Source organism: Grammomys surdaster, unplaced genomic scaffold (assembly GCF_004785775.1).
Source record: "Grammomys surdaster isolate TR1022 unplaced genomic scaffold, NIH_TR_1.0 97, whole genome shotgun sequence".
NCBI classification, from domain to species: Eukaryota; Metazoa; Chordata; class Mammalia; order Rodentia; family Muridae; genus Grammomys; species Grammomys surdaster.
The window spans coordinates 2,416,259-2,435,529 of record NW_021604576.1 but is presented as its reverse complement, the minus strand read 5'-3'; the positions used below and the strand labels follow the sequence as shown (position 1 = coordinate 2,435,529).

The 19,271-nt window shown below is 37.5% G+C and overlaps 1 protein-coding gene across 1 annotated transcript in view; it reads right to left on the bottom strand.

Moving 5' to 3' along the window:
* Pip4p2 (phosphatidylinositol-4,5-bisphosphate 4-phosphatase 2) overlaps window positions 1–19,271 on the bottom strand; it is a 50,639-nt gene that overhangs the window by 9,011 nt on the left and 22,357 nt on the right. Inside the window, exons 2-5 of the mRNA XM_028780321.1 lie at window positions 18,287–18,435; window positions 13,022–13,128; window positions 11,810–11,933; window positions 2,671–2,723 (exon numbers count right to left, since the gene is read on the bottom strand). Coding sequence (XP_028636154.1) covers window positions 2,671–2,723; window positions 11,810–11,933; window positions 13,022–13,128; window positions 18,287–18,435 — 433 coding nt within the window. The remainder of the gene's footprint in view (window positions 1–2,670; window positions 2,724–11,809; window positions 11,934–13,021; window positions 13,129–18,286; window positions 18,436–19,271) is intronic.

The following is a 19,271-nucleotide window of genomic DNA, read 5'->3' as shown; positions in this document are numbered from 1 at the left end:
GAGTGCTGACTCTGTGTAAGAAGTACCCTGTCACACAGGAGTGCTGACTCTGTGTAAGAAGTACCCTGTCACACAGGAGTGCTGACTTAGAAACTCTAAAGGATGGCTCAGAGAGCAAGAATCCATAATACTGAAAACACTGGAAAGGGATTCACAAAGGAGCTCTTGGTGATGTAGAACTGACATTCAATGAGGATTTGACGAAAAGTCAATGTCTGTCTCTCTTAGTCTTAGGTTCATTATAGCATTTCAGTGAGGGACAACAGCCCAAGTTGTACTTCACAATGCTAGGACTGCATATCCAGATGGCAATGAAAGGAAAACAAGCTTTCAGCTGCAACAGCCTCCACATCTGCATGAATAAGAAATCGGAGAACACATTTCTTTGCCTGTGGAGATGTGAGAAATGCTTGTGAGATTAATACTTAGTGTAGTAGTTCTGTAGTAATAATATAATAATTCTGATAACTAAAAAGAAATTTGGGAATAGTTATGTTTAAAGAAGTAAAATGCTATTCTCAGTATTCTATTCTAATAGCACCTTCATGTTGCGATAAAGAAAAACATGCCAAAAGAAATCTGGAAGCCAGTCACGGGTGCTCATGCGATGACAGCATCAGCCTTCAAGTAACAAAGGCCCTGAGTTTTCCCGTGGTTAGCATATGACTTCAATTCTGCAAAGCATCTTCCTAGAATGACATTTAAACTGGTTTAGTCCACATGAATTTCTATGCATACTGCTCCCTAGGTTATTGATACAAATTCTTCTTTATATCAATATAGCCTTATGGTCAGAAATTCAACATTCTTATTGTCAGCAAAAAACAATGCCACTGTTCTAAAGTAGTTAAACAGGTCCCTTAAACATAACCCTTGCTTGCCCTTTCTCAACAGTTTCTTATTGTAAAACCAGGCTAACCTGCACTTTAAGATGGTTGCAAAAGCTCTGGCTACTGTGTACAGGTATCTGGAAGGCCACATTCACTGTGCCGGGCATCCTATCTTTTGCTGCCTATTTTTTATAATTTTAATACTACTTAATGTCCTTGGAGAAGATATTTCCCACTTAACTTTGTACATTTTTGATACATTCATACAAAAGTATTATAAGCATGCATATCTACATGTGTTGGGCACTGCTGTCTCCTAACATATTTTTCTGTGTATGTATTTGGGGTTGTCTGCTTTTCTTCTCCAGGCACTGGACTTCAACTAGAATCAAAAAAACCTAATTTCTTAGGTGATTAATTTCACCTAAAAAATAATTGAAAATATCTCTTCTTTTGAAGTTAAAATTGAATGATAAAATTATCCCAGAGGTATATTTAGTGGAAATCATTTAGCAGCGATGAATGGAGACATTTCATTATGTAGTCTCGATTTTTCAGACACTTTTTTTTCTCTGAGAAACCATTCTTGGGATTTTTCTACTGTCAAAATAGATGAAGCTAATTAGATCATACTAAAGGGCATAAAAAGTATGAATCCATATTTTCTTTTTTAAGAATTGAATTGTCAAAACATTCTAGTTTAATTGACTTTGCTTATATTATAATTCATACACATAAGTTGATAATTATTTTTAATTAAATTTTCATTCTCAAAATAAATGTTGTGTGGAATGATTAACAAATCAAGCCCAAGAATACTATGATTTAAAAGCCCTTCTTAAAAGGTTGGCTGCCTGGGAACTTGGGTTTTTTAAAAGTTCCCAGCATCCTATTACAAGAATGATTTATTGGGTATAAATTCTCTGTGTGTGATATGGGTTACCCCAAATATGAACTTTCTTGGTGGGTGTTTGGAATGTGAGTTTGGCAATGGTCCCCAGGGCACCAAGTCTCCAGGGAGCGCCCTTAGTAGACACACACCACAGGTATAGTAAAGATTCTTTCACAGATTCTTTTCCACCCAGAAAGGCAGCTTGGAAGCACTGAATTGGTGTCTGCAAGCTTTGTGGCCAGTTTGTCTTTTCCCTTTGCTGAGTATATTCAATATTCTTCAGCTAGAGTCAATCACATCTGGTAGTCTGACTGATTCCTATGAGTCCTGCTCGCAAAGTCCTTGGTCCTCAGAATCCCCAACACATATGCCAAAAAAATATTTGTAATCAAAAAACCTTTTGTGGTTTCCCATGTTCGTATAGTTTTGTTTTTGTTTTTGTTTTTTGTTGTTGTTGTTGGTTTTTTTTTTATTTTCCCTAGGCAAACCAGTTAGAAACACAAATAAATAGACTGGATAGTTAAATCAGGCAATTACATAAACCATACCAGAGTAATAACCTCATTAGGGAAGAAGCGGAAAAACTAACCATCAATCTATTACAGACTCACAAACTATATAGGTTTTTCTCCTTGATTACAATGCTTCTTACAGATTAAGTACAAAAGATTATAATCTTTGTAACATTGGAAAACTCTCCAGGTCACCTGACAATTTATTAATTTTGCTCTCTTAAAAATGGATTTCCTTTTAAAGAACAATAACTAATCCCAATTATTTTCATTTCAAACTGTAATATGTTAGCTTAAAGATGCCTTTGAAAATGGTAAGTAAGCATGCATTCAGTTCATGACATGTCTTAAAAAGCATGTCTACATAAGCGAGAATTCCAAGCTCTTCTGGTTGCTCTCAAGTACTTCTCAATGATATTTCCAGCAGAGAACTTACATTTTTTTGCAGTGTGGGCATTTTGCCAGAGTGTTGAACCTCAGTTCCATCCACTGTAAAATAAATAAAGAGAAAAATTTGAAAAGAATAGCAACTGAAAACTAGCCAATAGGAGACCTGTTTACTTTAGTCTAAATGTCACCAGGAATGACGACATGGCCATCAATCATCTTCTCCTGTTCCATAGTATTTCTCCTCCAACAGTTCTCTCATCCCGAGAACACATTTGGGATCCCAGCCTGAACCAGTTCCCATGACTCTCTCACAGGGCTCTGACACCACACAGATTTCCCTCACAAGGAAAACAGCACGCACTCTTTCCCATGCATTCTTGAGTTGCCTTACTAAAGTATATCATATACCTTCAATCTTTATTCTCCTCTAAGCCCTGAGAACCAACTTGTAAATACTTGAATATTCTAACTTGTAACTGTTCTCAGTTTTCTATTTCACTTGTGTGAGAAGCCATGGCATACATTATAAACTAACCAAATGAGATGCTGACAGAACTAAAACCAAGGAACTAGATCTTGTTCCCTCAATGCATGTAAAATGTAACAAAAACACACTAAGCCTATGGTATAATTTTCTTCTCCATCTACCAGTAAACTCAGTAATAGAATATTTTACCCTTCTCATAGAAATGTCATTCAGATACTTAAAATAGCATACAGATCTTAGGGCAAAATCTTTCAAAAAAAGTTCTTGCAAATTTAAGATAAATCTTTACTTCATGAAAGAAGAGATTTTCAAATGGCTTTGTAAGGGAGTGTGGTTGTTGCTCTGAATTCCAGTTGGTGTTGAATAGACATGTAGCCCTGGGTGTGTCTGCTGTGATACCCCAACAGGTTTTCTAACTGTTCATTTTGCTTTAAATAAGATATTATATTTCTTTCATAGTTTTACAAGGGGATAAATATGTCATTAGTTTTGTGTCAAAACAAGTTTCTCACATAAAAATTAATTTTGGTTAAAGATTCTAGGTGGTCAATTTCTACTTGTTGTGAGTTTTCAATAACATGCAGAATTTAATGTTTACAAATAGCAAAATATAATTTTAGGAAAACATCTTACGGATTTTTTTTCATCCTTAGATTTAAGAAATGGGCAAAGAAGCTGGGCAGTGGTGGCACACGCCTTTAATCCCAGCACTTGGGAGGCAGAGGCAGGCGGATTTCTGAGTTAGAGAGTTCAAGGCTAGCCTGGTCTACAGAGTGAGTTCCAGGACAGCCAGGGCTACACAGAGAAACCCTGTCTCGAAAAACCAAAAAAAAAAAAAAAGAAAAGAAAAAAAAAGAAAAAGAAAAGAAATAAGCAAAGAGGTATGGATTTCCTGTGGCTCAGTTTCTTCATCTTAATAAAAACTTCAGGAAACTCAGCAAAGCTTGACAAAACCTGTCCATTCCTGTTCTGTCACAGCAGGCCACCTAGTCTCAAAGTGACAAAGGAAACTTCATTTGCCTGCTCAGCCTTTTCAGAGAGATTAGTTTTGAACATCTGAGAACTTCAACCAAACCCACATTGTTTTCAGGTTACAACCAAACTTCCTCTCACTGCTTTATCTGTGGGATATGCTGGTTTATTTCCATTATTGTTATCTGCAAAAGATTCTTGAATTAATATGCCAAATGGAGATTTATACAGATTTACACAGAAACTGGAACAGAGCACAAAAATGAACTAAAGTGTTCTTCTTTTCTATCTTCATAACAAAGTTAGATGAGATCCTGAATGTGCAATATCATTTGAGGTTTTATTTATAAACAGCTTTTCATGAGTGAATTTTATAATTGAAATAATATACCCTGAAGAGACAATTACAAAACCATTATGTCAAGGGTATCTCAAACCCCAAGACTCAAGGTTGACACATCGCAGAATGTAAATTTTAGGGGACTAGACAAAGGGGACTATTTATTATTTTATAATGAACATTTTAGCATAGGTTAATCACGGCAAATTCACTGATAACAAACATGACAACTGATTGTGAAAGAGGTAAATTATATGGCCATCAACTCGACACAAATGGTGATGGTGTCACCAGTATGAGACCAGTATGGTCTCTCTGCAGCAAATTCAAAAAGGAAAACATTTTATGGCTGGGGCTGATTTTGTGGGTATTTAACTGAATGAAAAAAATTTTTTTTTGCAAAGAATTTCACTTTCTACAATCTCCCTATCTAAAATGCTATGTCTGAACTCTTAAAATGTTATTGTTCAATCTTGAAGTACTAGCAGAAAAAAAAATTTCTTTTTTTTTTTTTCCTGGCATCTTGGTCACTTCAGGTAGTCCCTGATACCTCCAAGAGACCCTGAATCCAAAACATAGCATGCCTACCTCCTGTGACTCCTCAGGAAGACTCAACCTTGTTCTGACCTGACTCCTCCCTGCTCCTAGGTGCTGACGGGAGCATCTTTCTGATGCGTAGTGGTGTGCATGTGTGCTGTCCCGTGCTGAGATGGTCTGAAGCAGAGTCTGGTATGCATGCCGAACATCTCTGCTCTCACACATGCTGCCCTGCTGCAGCTTAGCCACAGCTGGCACACATCTGTGAGCTAGAACACAACATAGGACCAGAAGACAGGTATGCAACTGGGCTCCTGGAAGCCTCTTGCCTGAATTTCTCCTCATCTCCGCTCATTGGATGCTATCTCTTCATTAACTGAAAACAGGATGTATGGGAACTAGACCAGGATCAGCAATGCCTTATGTATCCCCTTACTCAAAAGCACATCCTCAGTCCCTCAAGTTCCGTATCACTGAGTGCCTATGTTAGAATGCACAACTACATCTTTAGAGAAGCTATCAATTGGCACCTAGGCCCATATGGCTGCAATCTTACTACCACCCTCATCTGTATGGTTCTGGCTGGCTTTGTATAGTGCTAAGACTCAGCATTGCCAGTGGTGGTTAGGAAAGAGCATCTAGTAGACATTGGCTCCAAGTGTGATATATATTGTCAGGAGAGGTATGTATCTACCACAGACAAGTCTATGTTCCTGTAGGCCTTTCTCCTGACAAAATTGGTAACTTCTTTGTGAGCTCTGTGTTTTTCAGGTGAATTCCAATCCGGAACCACCCGAAGACCTTCTATTCCCCTTCCCTTGCCTCTGTCTCTGCCCTAACTCAGTCCTAAGGTAACAGGGCAACGGCCTCTATAAAGAGATCTTATCTATTCTCTTTTGTGCTGTACATCAGAATCTTTGTGCATTTAGTAGCATTTCTTCCCATAATTCCAGTGGGGAAGCTGACAGGGAAGCTGGTCCTTTTTCTTCCAGGCTCCAGGAGCGAGGAGAGTGGTAAAGAAAGGTTATTGTTCCTCCATGGCAAATCCAGTTAAATGACCTGGTTCTTGTTTAAAAAAAGAAAGAAAGAAATCTTACTTCTGTCAAAACACTAAAAGTGACTTCTCTGAAACTAAATCATTTTAGACATCTTGCAGTTCATATTTATTTCTAATAAACAGATAAACTCAGGGGCCCCATGATATATTTTTCAACTAAGAAAGCTCATAAGTAAGGCTTTATTGCCTAAAACTGGTCACTTAATATCACCCCACCAAGATATAAGATATATTTTAATGGATATAATACAATGAGAAACACCTGGAAATATGTTTACATTGAAACTATCATTTCCCTCAGCTACGGCACTTACTCTGTATTCAAGTGAAGAAAATCCTGTTTGACAGTACCAGCTTGGCTCATTTCAAGGAAAAGTTTGAACCATGACAGGATAAACAGCTCATCATCCTGATCTTTAATCCACAGAAGAATGACTTACCACATTTGCTGAGTCATGCCTCTGAACCATGAACTGTGACTCTGCACATTAAGTGAGCCATGCCTCAGAACCACCAACTGTTTTCAACTGTGATTCAGCACATTGATGAGTTATGTCTCTGAACCATGAACTGTGACTCAGCACATTTAGTATGGCAAGAACACTAGCCTCAATCAGCATGAATATGCCTTTTATTAGCAAGTGTACACCTGTCCCCAGGAGACTCGGTATTGTAGTTAAGACATGTCTTTATATTCCTGATGGACTAGATTAAACCTGTATATTCACTTTATTTCTTCTAGGAAATTGTTTTCTCAACATGCCTCTCAAAATAGTCACTGTTATCTGACCACAGGACTCCCTCAAAATAGTTTGAATGAGGAACAATATTTGGACATGCAACATAAAAATTCTCTTTCAGATGTTAACACTGACTCACAGGAAAAGTACTAAAGTACTTACAAGAAAAAAAGTCTTACTTTTTCAGCCTGTCATTTTCCAATATACGAAATTTTTTATAGAATAATACTCAATTATCCTGTTAAATAAATATGACATTAAATATACTTTGCAAACACAACTCTTATTCTCCTAAGCCATGTGAGTAAGTCCAGGCAGGTCTTGAAACAATGTCAGATAGTAAATTCCTAACCAACCTAACTTCAGAATTCTAAGCCTTACTTTAAAGGATGACAGGAGAAACAGAAGGATGCTGTTGAGAACAGCTCATCATCCTATTCTTTAGCCCACATGTTACCACTGAGCTCTCAGCCCCGCTGGGCTTCTCTTCTTAACCTGAAACCATCAAAACCAACTCCCATCCTCTTAATACTGACAATGTTCTCACTTATTACTGAAAATAACTTCCCAGAGATTTTGAAATCACCTTTACATTCTGTACTTTAAGCCAAACGTCTTTTCTGGATAAAGATTTTAAGTTTTTAATTATTGTTACTGTATGAATAACATAGACTAATCTGATCATCTGACTCAGTTGCCTGGCCTAAATATAAATAAAAGATCTGACTATAAACATGAGTCTGTGGCTTACATATAGCAAAAACCTAAATGAATAAATAATATTTTACTTATTATTTACTTATTTACTTAAGTAAATATTTTACTTATTTACATGATACTCGTATATGTAAGTGTAAACACTTCCTTTTTAGTTAGCATTTTTATATTTATTCTTCTTTTTTATTTTGCATGAGTGTGTGTGTGTGTGTATACACACTCACATTGTAGAGGTCAGAAGACAATGTTGAATCAGTACTTTCCTTCTACCACGTGGCTTCCTAAGTTTGAACTAGGTTTCTCAGGGTTGGCAGCAAATGCCTTTACCTGCTCCGCCATCTTGCCAACCTTACATAAAGCACTTGTATAGTTTTCTAACCTAGGATAATGCCATGTCTTTTAGGTTAGGTGGGTCTCTGCATTAAAAGAGTGTACCCCCATGCTCTATTCTGAATACATTTCATAGAGTTCTTAATTGTCTTTCCCTTCCTACTAGGTTAGAAAATTCTACAAAAAAGAAATTGCTTGTCATGATTTCCCTGGGATCTGTTCAGCACCTGGTATGCACATTCTATATTTATTAATGAATTACATTAGCTCTTTTGTACACTAGATACAAAGTTAATCCATGGAAAGATTAGGAACATAAAATATCAAGAATGCATGATCATTGTGGAAGGAGATCCCTAAGGGAGTCGAAATGGTCTGTTCTGAAGAGTTTTAAATGATATCACATTCAAAAAGCAGTTTCTTCATATGAGACAAAGAGCACCAAATGTGTTTAACATGTATGTAGCCAAGTCAATGTACTTTATGTTGGCTGACATCTATAAAGTATGCTAATCTGTACTAAGTCAATATGAGGTGATTGTAAACAGAGGTCTGTGACTTATCCCAAGTATATTCTCAAATTTATGTAAGCACCATACTAATCAATTAAAGCAGAATGTCAAAAGGGAGATTTATACTTCATCCTAGATCAGACAAATCTGAGTCATTCTTATGAAATGCACACAATTGAACGAAGGAATAAATTTCCATGTCCTTCTCCAACTACAGCTAAAGTAATAGTAAGTGAATTTAAAGATGTAGGCTACAGCCAGGCAGAGGTGGCCATGCTTTCCTCCACTAAGGGGGCAGAGGCAGATGGATCTGAGTTCGAAGCCAGACTTACAGATAGAGTACCAAGGCAGCCAGGGCTACACAAAGAAAACAAAACAAACAACAACAAAACCGAAGGACAAATGGCTTCTAAATTATGTACAACAGAAATCAAAGTCTTAGCAAGTGATTTGTGAACCAGATGCTAAAACATAATTACTTACAGAGGCATATGCCAGAGAAAGCAGAGAGGTTCCCACTGAGGAAAGTTCTAGCAGGTCAGGTATTTGAACTACTATGTATTTTCAAATTGGGAGTTAGAAGCTGTGCTAAAACCAGGGAGCATCAATCAGACTGCCATGCCTACTGAGGCGTGAGTCACGGTAACCAAAATGCAGAAACAACTCCTAAATTTGCTGACAAACCAAGACATGGTGTTATACACACGAAATGAAATAGTTCAGTCTTTAAAAGGAAGGCAATCATACCACTTTGTGACAATATAAGTGAATATGGAGGGTATCATATTAAACGAAACAAGTCAGACATGGAAAGATTAACACTGTGTGATCATGTCTATATACAGAACTGAAAACAGTGAAACCCATAGAGGCAGAAAGGACAGGATTGTTCCAGTGGCTCAGTTAGGGCAAAGAAGAATTAGGAGCAGTCTACTATGCACCTACGATAAGGACATTGACTATTCCTCTTGAAATGATGACGAAAGCAGATACTGACTGTCTGACTGCTGTTTCTATGATAGTTACACTAAAAATAATCTAAATATTACCTTGTTTGATTGTGATGATTTTAATGTACACATATGTATAAATGTAAGTTCTACCTCCGCGATACATGTATGATTTCTGGTTGTCAGCTACATCACAAGGCTGAAAATCAAATACCATGGTGTTCCTTGTAAAGTCTCTCCAGACTACACAGCCAGGAGCACTCCTCATTCAGGACATGCAAGAGAAGAGTGAGTTACTCTGAAAATGAACTGAGCTAACAAAGCCTGTGACTTTAGGAAAGTAGAGGGGTTATTCTAAAAACGAAGGTGTTAAAGTCTGCAGCCTAAGCAGGCATAAGTACGTCACTCCACCACTGCCTAGAATGCTGCATCCCAATTCCAACTTTTCCAGGAGATCAGAGAATCTTTCCCCAGGGAAACTGGTGCCTCAGCAGACTTGCAGGTATTCATGAATGACAGATTTTCAAAGAAAAGGAGAAAATAGAAAAGAAATCATCTAGCCTGTGTCTACATGTAGAGCCCAGTAAGGGAACTTAAATAAACATCTGAGTCAAACTTTTACTATGAATGAAACACATATAGAAAACACATACAGAAAAAATTAGGACAAAGCAGAGGAAAGCATTGAGAAGAATATCACCTCCTATTTCTGAACAATGCCAGGGAAGAGATTATAATCAAAGGGAAACAGGATTGGAAGGCTCTTGGGTACTGAAGCTTAAGTGAACAATCTGAAATAAACCCAGAAGCCCACAGAATCCTCTCTCTGGAACATGTCCTCCTGAAATTTCAAATCAATGAACAAAATGAAAGGGAAGGAAAAACAAGGAGAAATACAGAGGATTAGGACTGTCAGGAAGGCCCTGGAATCAGAATAGTCAAAGTCTCTTCATCACTGGAAAAAGTCTACAACTTTCCAAAAGGAACGACTGGAAACCTTGAACTCAATAGCTAAATTATTATGCAAATTTGATGTTAGATTAAAAACTACCTACAGAATAAAGTTTATTTCCTGTCCCTTCACAGAAGGACAAAGTCAGCAGCTGCGAAGGTAGCACATGATGTCAATCTTTCAGGATGGTGGTGAGGAAGGGTCCAAGATGACAGCTACGGAGCAGAAACCTAATTAAAAGATTTTAGACACATCTACTAGATACATCTATACATGTAATACATGATGTAAAGAACTAATAACCAGCACACAGAAAACAGAAAGGCACAAATCGACACTTTCAACAAAATGCTAAAGGTCATATGATAAAACTGGGCTATATCACATAGCTCAGCTGTGAACAAGATTGCTCTAATCAGATAAAGCACTCGAATACTAAGGAACACAGTAAGCCCACTGGGAATAAGGAAAGGAAATGAGGGTAAGGGTAGGAGGAGGGTGGTGTGAGTGCAAACGTTCATGTCAAAGCTCACAGAGTACTGGCCAAAAGGAAAAGGAACAGCTTGATCATAGAAAACCGCTGTCAGTTAAGTAGCTGGAAGAGCTGAGGCATCTGAGGGGCACGAGCTGGTAGTCAGGTAGATGAGGAGGTCGCAAGCCCAGTTAAGATATTTAGGACTTGTGCAGACAAACTGCTTTACTACAATAAACACTTCAACAGAAAGCGCCAATCACTTGGTTAAGCTCTTTCATCCCATGCTGGCGTTCATGGACGTCCTTGCCAAGACTCTAGAAAGTACATAACACTACGGACCTAAAATAACTCTTTTTCTCCTATGTCTTAAACAGGAAAAAAAAAAAAAAAAAGAAAGAAAGAAAGAAAAGAAAAAAAATTCACCCTCCCTGTCCTAGAACTCATTCTGTAGACCAGGCTGGCCTTGAACTCAGAGACCTATCTGCCTGCCCCTTATCCCTGCACTCAGTGCTAGGATTAAAAGCATGCACCATCATGCCCAGCTGAGGAAATCCTCTCTTATCCTTCCTGATGGGGTAAGTCATTATGAAATTAATTCCTTAAAAATCATCTGTGAGTTGAAGTTAGTAGTACTAAAACAATTTCTATAGAATTGCTCACATCAATATACTTGTATTTTAGATTTTGTCCAGTGGCTTTTCTAATCACAGGTATCAGAACTAATTTCCTTTAACTTCAAGTACAAATTTTTAAGTCAGAACATTCTTCATAAATCTTATAAGAATTTTTCTTGAATTCTTCGATTTCCTAGAAGCCATAAAGCTGGCTTAAACACCTGCACTTTGCCACTAAGTATAAGGCATGGTAAGATTTATTTGCTCACAAAGATACCCACCCATAGAGCTAAAGCTGGATGCATCTTTGTCTGATTCACAAAGGATGTTATACACCTTGCCAAACTCTGGACTCAGCAGCTTCATAAATAAGGCTCTATTTTAACTTTGTGATCAATGTACACTTGGATAAAACTATACAATTATAAACAGTCCTCAGATGTATGAGATGAAGACCTAGACGTACAGATTAGTGTCCTATGACCCACATATAGCTACTTACCAGGAACGTGTTCCCGCAGTGCCCGCACACTACCCTTGTACCTTCTGGCTGGATTGGCAATGCAGGCTGAGCCGGTTGCTCTTCAGAAATGAGCATTACCGGGCCAAGGTTAATTATACGTCGACTGTGGAAGGAAAAAGCAAACAAATTCATTAGCCCACAAACAGACTGAAGGCAAACCCAAAATACTTGGCCAGAAACAGACAACGGTAAAGTAAACTAAATCAAGTATCAAACCCTGGACCCGAAATCTTTTAAAAGTAAAGCAAATATGTATATGTATATGTATATGTATATGTATATGTATATGTATATGTATATGTATATGTATATGTATAGAAAACATATATATGTATTATATGCTTTCTATACATATATTTACATATATATATTTATTTATTACATTTCAAATATAAGCTATATCATGACATGAGTTCCAGTCAATGTCCTTGGGAATCACTTAACTGCAATTTCTAAATTTTTATAACTTCAAATCAGAGAACAGTTGTTTTTTCTTTTCTTAGTCTATACAAACAACTTGAATTTGGTAAAAGACAAATGTACAAAGTGTTTTTTCAACATTAATAAATGTGTCTGTCATGAAAGTACCAAGCGCTGAGCTGAAACCAAATTTCTCTGAAAAGCCTAATATTGCTTGGTAATTATTCACTCGGAGAAGGAAAGAAAGGAATGTGGGGTGCATGTTACTCTTTTATTCTCCAGTCAGATGATGCATTTGATGGTCAAAAAACCAGAGAAGTTTCAGGAACAAGAAAACAGTGAAGGTGTTTATATACTTGCATGTGAGGACATGCAAATCACATTTGGCATAGGCAAACAATCCCAGGCATTATACATATATTATACAGACACTCATGTAGCATACAAGGAGATACATGCTAAAAATTATCTCCTGGGTTAAAATTAATTATATCAAATGTAAACTAACTAGTTATTTTTAATAAGGCCAGTGACTCACTGATTTATTATAGTACATTAACTACCCACATATGAAGAAAATATCCACTGTCCATTCAAAAATATTATATCCTACAAATAATTCTATCTAAGTCTATCATCTCTTTAACAAAAATAACAAGAAAAATCTAAAACTGAGACAAACTGTCTGGAACAAAGCCTAGTACATATGAGCCTTAAATACTTGTTGAATGCACAAATGAATGATTGAATGAATGAATCTTTGTCTCTTACCAGTTGGGTCTCGGACATCCTATTCGCCGAGATGTGTCCTTACAAATGAGGAGACAATTACAAGGGCATCTAACGTATTTCTTCCCTGTCGGGGGGGTTTTGATTGGCTAGATAATGGAAAAAAATACAAACACAGAAAAATCAACCAAAATACAAATTGTCACAAATAGTTTATGTTTAAAGAGGAAACGATTACTTGAAATGGGAAGGCCCCCCAGTGCTACCAAAGTACACCCTAAGCAAGAGTGCACTGGACACGGCTTCCCATGGTAAGCAATGATGCTGGTTGGTGAGCACTCTGAAGTTTGAGGACTGTGGAGATTTGTAGTAAAGAACACATTTCAAAGTAAGTTTCACTGGTCTTTTTATAGGGTAGGGATAGGTAGCACATGCTGGTTGTTTTGTCCTTAAAGTTCCCAAGATAAGATCATATACCTGTCTACTTAAGTAGAAACATAAAGAGGACCCACACTCAACAAAAGCAACAGCAGAGCAAAGAAGGCTCATTCGTTTCCTTAAGCTACTCAGTAGAAGTGGTTAATTAATTTTATGGCAATATCGAACTTCACAACTTGCAGTTGCTCCAAACACTGGTATTTATACATATATTTTTTTATTTAAACTGAGACCAAATAGCTTAGAAGAAAACACTCCTTGCCATATTAGAACTTAAGCTTGCTTAAACTGAATAGTCACAGTGAAAAGAACCGATCAGATGTTTTCTGTGGCATTCCTATCAAAGCACATGACCTGAAGCCAAGCGTGAGAAAACAGGAGACATCTCAGCCTGCAAGACAGTCTACAAAGTATCTTGCCTATACTGATCAAAACACAAAGGCAATAGAAAGACAGAAGACACAAAAAAATTCAGATAAAAGAATGTTAAAAGTAACCTAGTATCCCAATGCAATCTATGACTCTGGTTTAACTGCTGAAGTAGTTTTTCCTTCCTAAAGACACTAGTGAGACAGTTTGGGAAATGTGAACTAGGTGATAAGATAAGAATGCAGGGGTTGGGGAGATGGCTCGCGGTTAAGAACACTAGCTACTCTGCTAGGAGAGTGGAGTGGCGGTGGTGGGTTCAATTCCCAGGCTCAAAACCATCTGCAAGTTCAGTTCTACAGGATCTGACTCCCTCTTCTGGTCTCCATGGGCACTGTATGCATATGGTGCACAGACATCCATGCAAGCAAAACTCTCATCCACTTAAAAAAAGAAAAATAGAAAGATACAAAAGAAGGAGAGGGAGAAAAAAAGAAAGGTAAATAAAATTGCAAAAAAAAAAAAAGAGTATGGAGTAGTATGATTCAATATTAATTTTTTGTATTTGATAAATTTACAACTAGTAAAGTTTATTTAGAAAGAAAAGCTTCTGTAACATAAATGTTAACATTTGTGGAATAAGCATGATGGACATTTGGGAATGTTTCCTATTTATCATTACATCTTGGTGATGCAAAGAAAGAAGTTTGTGTTTGCTAGAAAAATATATGTAGCATGTTGAATTGGGGGGGAGCGAGGGCTAGCAAAGGAATGTGCACTATGAGATTCTCTGAAGAAGCTGGGAATCAGCAACAAGATACAGCTCTCAGCCATGTGATGTGCAGGGGAAATGACCCACACTACACAGTGACTACTGTCACCCGGAATGCTCAGTAGGCTAGATGTATAACAATATGCTTAGCGTACAGAATGGATCCCACATTCTTATGGGTGCATTGTTGTATAAGACTACAGAAATCAAAAAGTTCCCACAATATAATTATTTTTGTAATCCTTATCTTTAAAAATATTCAAATATTTAAGTAAATAACTGTCATAGAAATACATAAAGGTTAGTTTAAAAATCTATAATTTATTTAGTATATTGCAGATTACTAAACCTGAATGTTTAAAATTCACAAGCATCCAGAATATATAGCTACAGAATGTAAAACACCAAGAAAAAACAGAATTTGGCCTTGTGCATATTTGCTATTTATCTATGTTATTCAAAATTTGCCATGAAATAAACATGTACTTGACCATGAATAAGATTTTCACACATTTTTTAGATTTTCTCACTTCTAGACATCAATTTTTTCACTTGTAACACAAGACAACTAAGTCAGAGTTTGAGACTAGTTCTCAGTGTCACCCTATCTCATATCCTGAACACAGAAGAAGGGGAAGAAAAATGAGCATATTTTATGTTTGGTTTTTTGTTTGTTATGTTTTTAGACTTATTAATTTTTATTTTATGTATATGGATCATTTGCCTACAAGTATGTCTGTGCACCACATGCATGCAGCACCACTGGTCAGAAGGGGGCAATGGTTCCACTGGAACTGGAATTACAACAGTGTTGTTAGCTGCCAAAGGGGTGCTGGGAACTGAACCCAGGTCCTCTGTAAGAGCAACATTTCTCCAACCCAAGCAAACATTCTAAAATTATTATTTGGCAAAACTAAGTGTGGTGGAACAAGCCTTTAATCCCAGCCCTGGGAAAGAAGATGCAGATGGATCACTGAGTTCCAAGCCATCCTGGTCTACAGAGTGAGCTCCAGGACAGCCAGAACTATACAATGAGGTCCTGTCTCAACTAACAATACAAGATGCTATGCCAATAACTATGCTGGGTGCTTTATTTCTGTTTCTACAGTAATCCAACAAAGTTAGTATTATTTTCATATGACAAAATCACAGTTTCTGATATGAAGCCTCAGAGATACAGTCACTTAACAGAAAACTGGCACGCACACTCCTGTCTGTCAGCCTCTGAATCTCTGGCTAACAATCAGCTACAGGCCATTTAATCTGACAGACTTAGCAGGTTTCTATCAGAGTGTCCTCCACAGAGAACCAAGACTCTGAGGCCAGATTTCAGACAGGATCACAATAGTGGACTGAGACAGAGGGTGGAGGAAATCTCACTGCTGGATCTGAGCCTATTTCCCTCATTAGCTCTGACATTTTTAACCTAGGATTCTCTGAAGCCATCCCCCGTGCCTCACAGCGCTTTGCTTGAAAAGCCTAAGATGAAATCACGTGTGAGACATTATCCAGTCACATGGCATGGCACCTTTCAGAGCTTTCTGTTCACCTTTCCCCCATAGTAAGGTTAGAGGTAAAAAACAAAGCAATCTGATTACACGCTAGCTTCTTCACAGTTGTTTGCATTTCTTTACTTGGTCAGAGGTAATAATCATGAAAAGAATTGACATAGTTTCCTTTAGGCACCATAGCAGCAAATGGCCCTGGTCAAATCACTTACTGACACTGTCTGCTAAATCTTCAGAAACTAGGGTTTTATCATGAATGAGCTACTCTGTCCTGTTTTGTTTTTGTTTTTTTTAAAGACAAAGCTTTAAAACTTTTGCTTGTCCTTGTTCCTACTCATTAGCAAATGCCAGGATCATGAGATTGAGGGCAACGTGGGCTACATAGATGAAGAGCCTGAAGGGACCGAGGAGATGGCTCCGTGGGTTAAAAAAAAAAAAAAAAAAACTTGTACAAGCATGAGACCCTGAATTCAAATTCCCAACATCTACATACAAGGAAAGGCATGACTGTACACATCTGTAACCCCTCATTGTAGGTTACAGAGATAGTCAGAGGCAGCGAGAAACTCTAGACAGTCAGCCTAGCAACTCAAAGGTCAGTGTGCTTCAGTGAGAGATACGGTCTTAAAGGAACAAGGCCAAGAGTGAAGTGATGGAGAAAAACATCCTCCTCTGGTCTCCACAAGCACATGTACACCCCTCTACACACACACACACACACACACACACACGGGGGGGGGGGGGGGGGCAGGCTGTCTCAATGGAAAAAATGTATATAAACAAATACAGCCGAATGAGAGAAGATATTATTAAATCCAAGGAAAGACTCAAAGCTCTGGCTTTTAAAATGAGTACTTCTGCCTTACTCCTTTTATTTGCTTGCCAAGTTTACAAAGAGCAGAAGAGAAGATGATCCTAATTAAATTCACTATCCATTGATCAACTTACACACTAGCTAGCTTTGTTGTTACAACTGTTTATTGTGATAAACTTCTGTAAAAGGTAGGCTATCCCTTACTGGAAAAAAATTACAAAAATATATTGCTTTATGAATTAGAGTTTTATTTTACAACTTTCAAATATATGAAGTCTAGTATCTATGCTTTGTGGTTTTTAGAGACAATGACCACCAGCAGACTGATTTATAATTTTCCAAACTGTGAGAAAATACAAACACTAAAATTCAACTCATATTTAATTGCAGATTTCAAAAAAGACTGAAAAAAATTTAAAGTCTAACCATACAGGCAGGAACAGAGATCAATAAATAGTATATCCCTTACCAGGTACTAATTTAAACTGTAAAAAGTTATTAAGTTTTTCTTCACATAGAAAATTTATTCCATTTGATTTAGGTTTAGTTATTTTTCCCAAAGATCAGTTTTGTTTTGTTTAAGATTTATTTACTATGTACACAGTGTTCTACTGTATATAGTCCTGCAGGCCAGAAGAGGGTACTAAATCACATTATAGATGGTTATGAGCCACCATGTGGTAGTGGGGAATTGATTTTTTTGTTTGTTTTGTTTTTTGAGATAGGGTTGCTCTGTGTAGCCCTGGCCGGCCTCAAACTCAGAAATCCGCCTGCCTCTGCCTCCCAAGTGCTGGGATTAAATGCATGCACCACCACTTCCTGGCTGGTTACGAGGAATTGAACTCAGGACCTCTAGAAAAGCAACCAGTGCTTTTAACCTCTGAGCCACCTCAAAGATCAGCTTTTTAAAAGTGCCCTTCAATTACTTAAAAATTACACTGCATTGCATTCATATCTAACAAGTAGAATAAAATGCTAAGCTATTTGCAAACAATATAGCACAGAAAGTAATAATAATTTCACAAATAAGGAAAAAGAATACTAATATTATATGGGTATTAAATAAATAGTTTTCTACATAAAGGCAACATGTGCAGTAAAGCCCAGTAGATATGCACTAAAATAAAAATGGACAGATACTGAAAAGAAATATGAATGCCCATGATATATAAATAACCAAAAAAACATTATACTTAAATTAGCCAAGAGATTTTCTAACGGTGCTATCCTCAACATGTAGAGACATTCTTATATATAATAAAATAAAGACAAACAGGAGAAAAAAATGAAAAGGATCATCATATTTATACATAGCCTTCATTGGCACTTAAATAACACTACTGAAGAACTTCCTTTAGAAATATGACATCAGTTAGCAACCTATGCTTTTTCATGAAATTGCCACTTACCGTAGCTTCATTGCAAACTGTGCATTTAACCACATGCTGGTGAAGTTTACCATCCAGGTTGATTAGAGACTGGCACACACGACAGTTGATCACAGGGATGCCACTTGTTCCTGGACTGGCGATGGCTGTGTACGGAGGTGGGAGCTCAGCTGAAAGGATGTGACACTGAATCAGAGACTGGGGCCAGTTTGAGCATAGAAGCATTAGATGTACAGTAGAAACTACCAAGTCACTTCCTCCATATTTAAGATTTGACACTAGCCAACCTGCCCTTGTTGCAGAGAGAAAATATTCATGCAACTGTGTTGTCAAACAGAATGATTCTTAACTTTGATAAAATCCAAATTTAATCATTTATTTCTCCTGCAGTGGGAAATTTCCTTTACTCAAAATATCCACCCCATTCCTTTGCGTTCATCTGGATAGCTGGTAGTAGTAGTTTGTGTCTAACTGAAAATTGTATGCTAGTGCACCTGTAACTCCAGTACTTGGTAAAGTGAGACAGGAAGATTGCAAAAAAACATAAGACAATAGATGGAAGGACAAAAGGCTCGAGATTCCCATGTTTTAACAACTAGGCCATGGCCTACTTGGAGAGTAATCATTATCGTGTTTCTGTTATGATGTCAGCTTCTTGTTTAATCTGTGGCCAACGAAAATGGAATCTTAGAGATGCTTCATGTTGAAGGGGGACAGAATCTTTGTGGCTTATAAGATCCTTGTTTATGCCCAGAGTGCCAGTGTGTTTTCACTTGGCAGAGTTGTCTATTCCTTTGATGTTCACATGGGGGTGGGAGGAAGACAGTTGTAGTCTGATGGCTGAAGGAGAAACTCAAGTCTTTCTTTAGAACATCTTCTCTGCTCAGGCTTTGGCACAAGATCAGGTCCCTTCCTCCAGGAACTGATTGGCCCATCTCATGGTTAAATTCACCCTTTGCTCGTGGCTTCTTACAAACTGCAAGATGGTCCCCGGGTGAGATGAGAA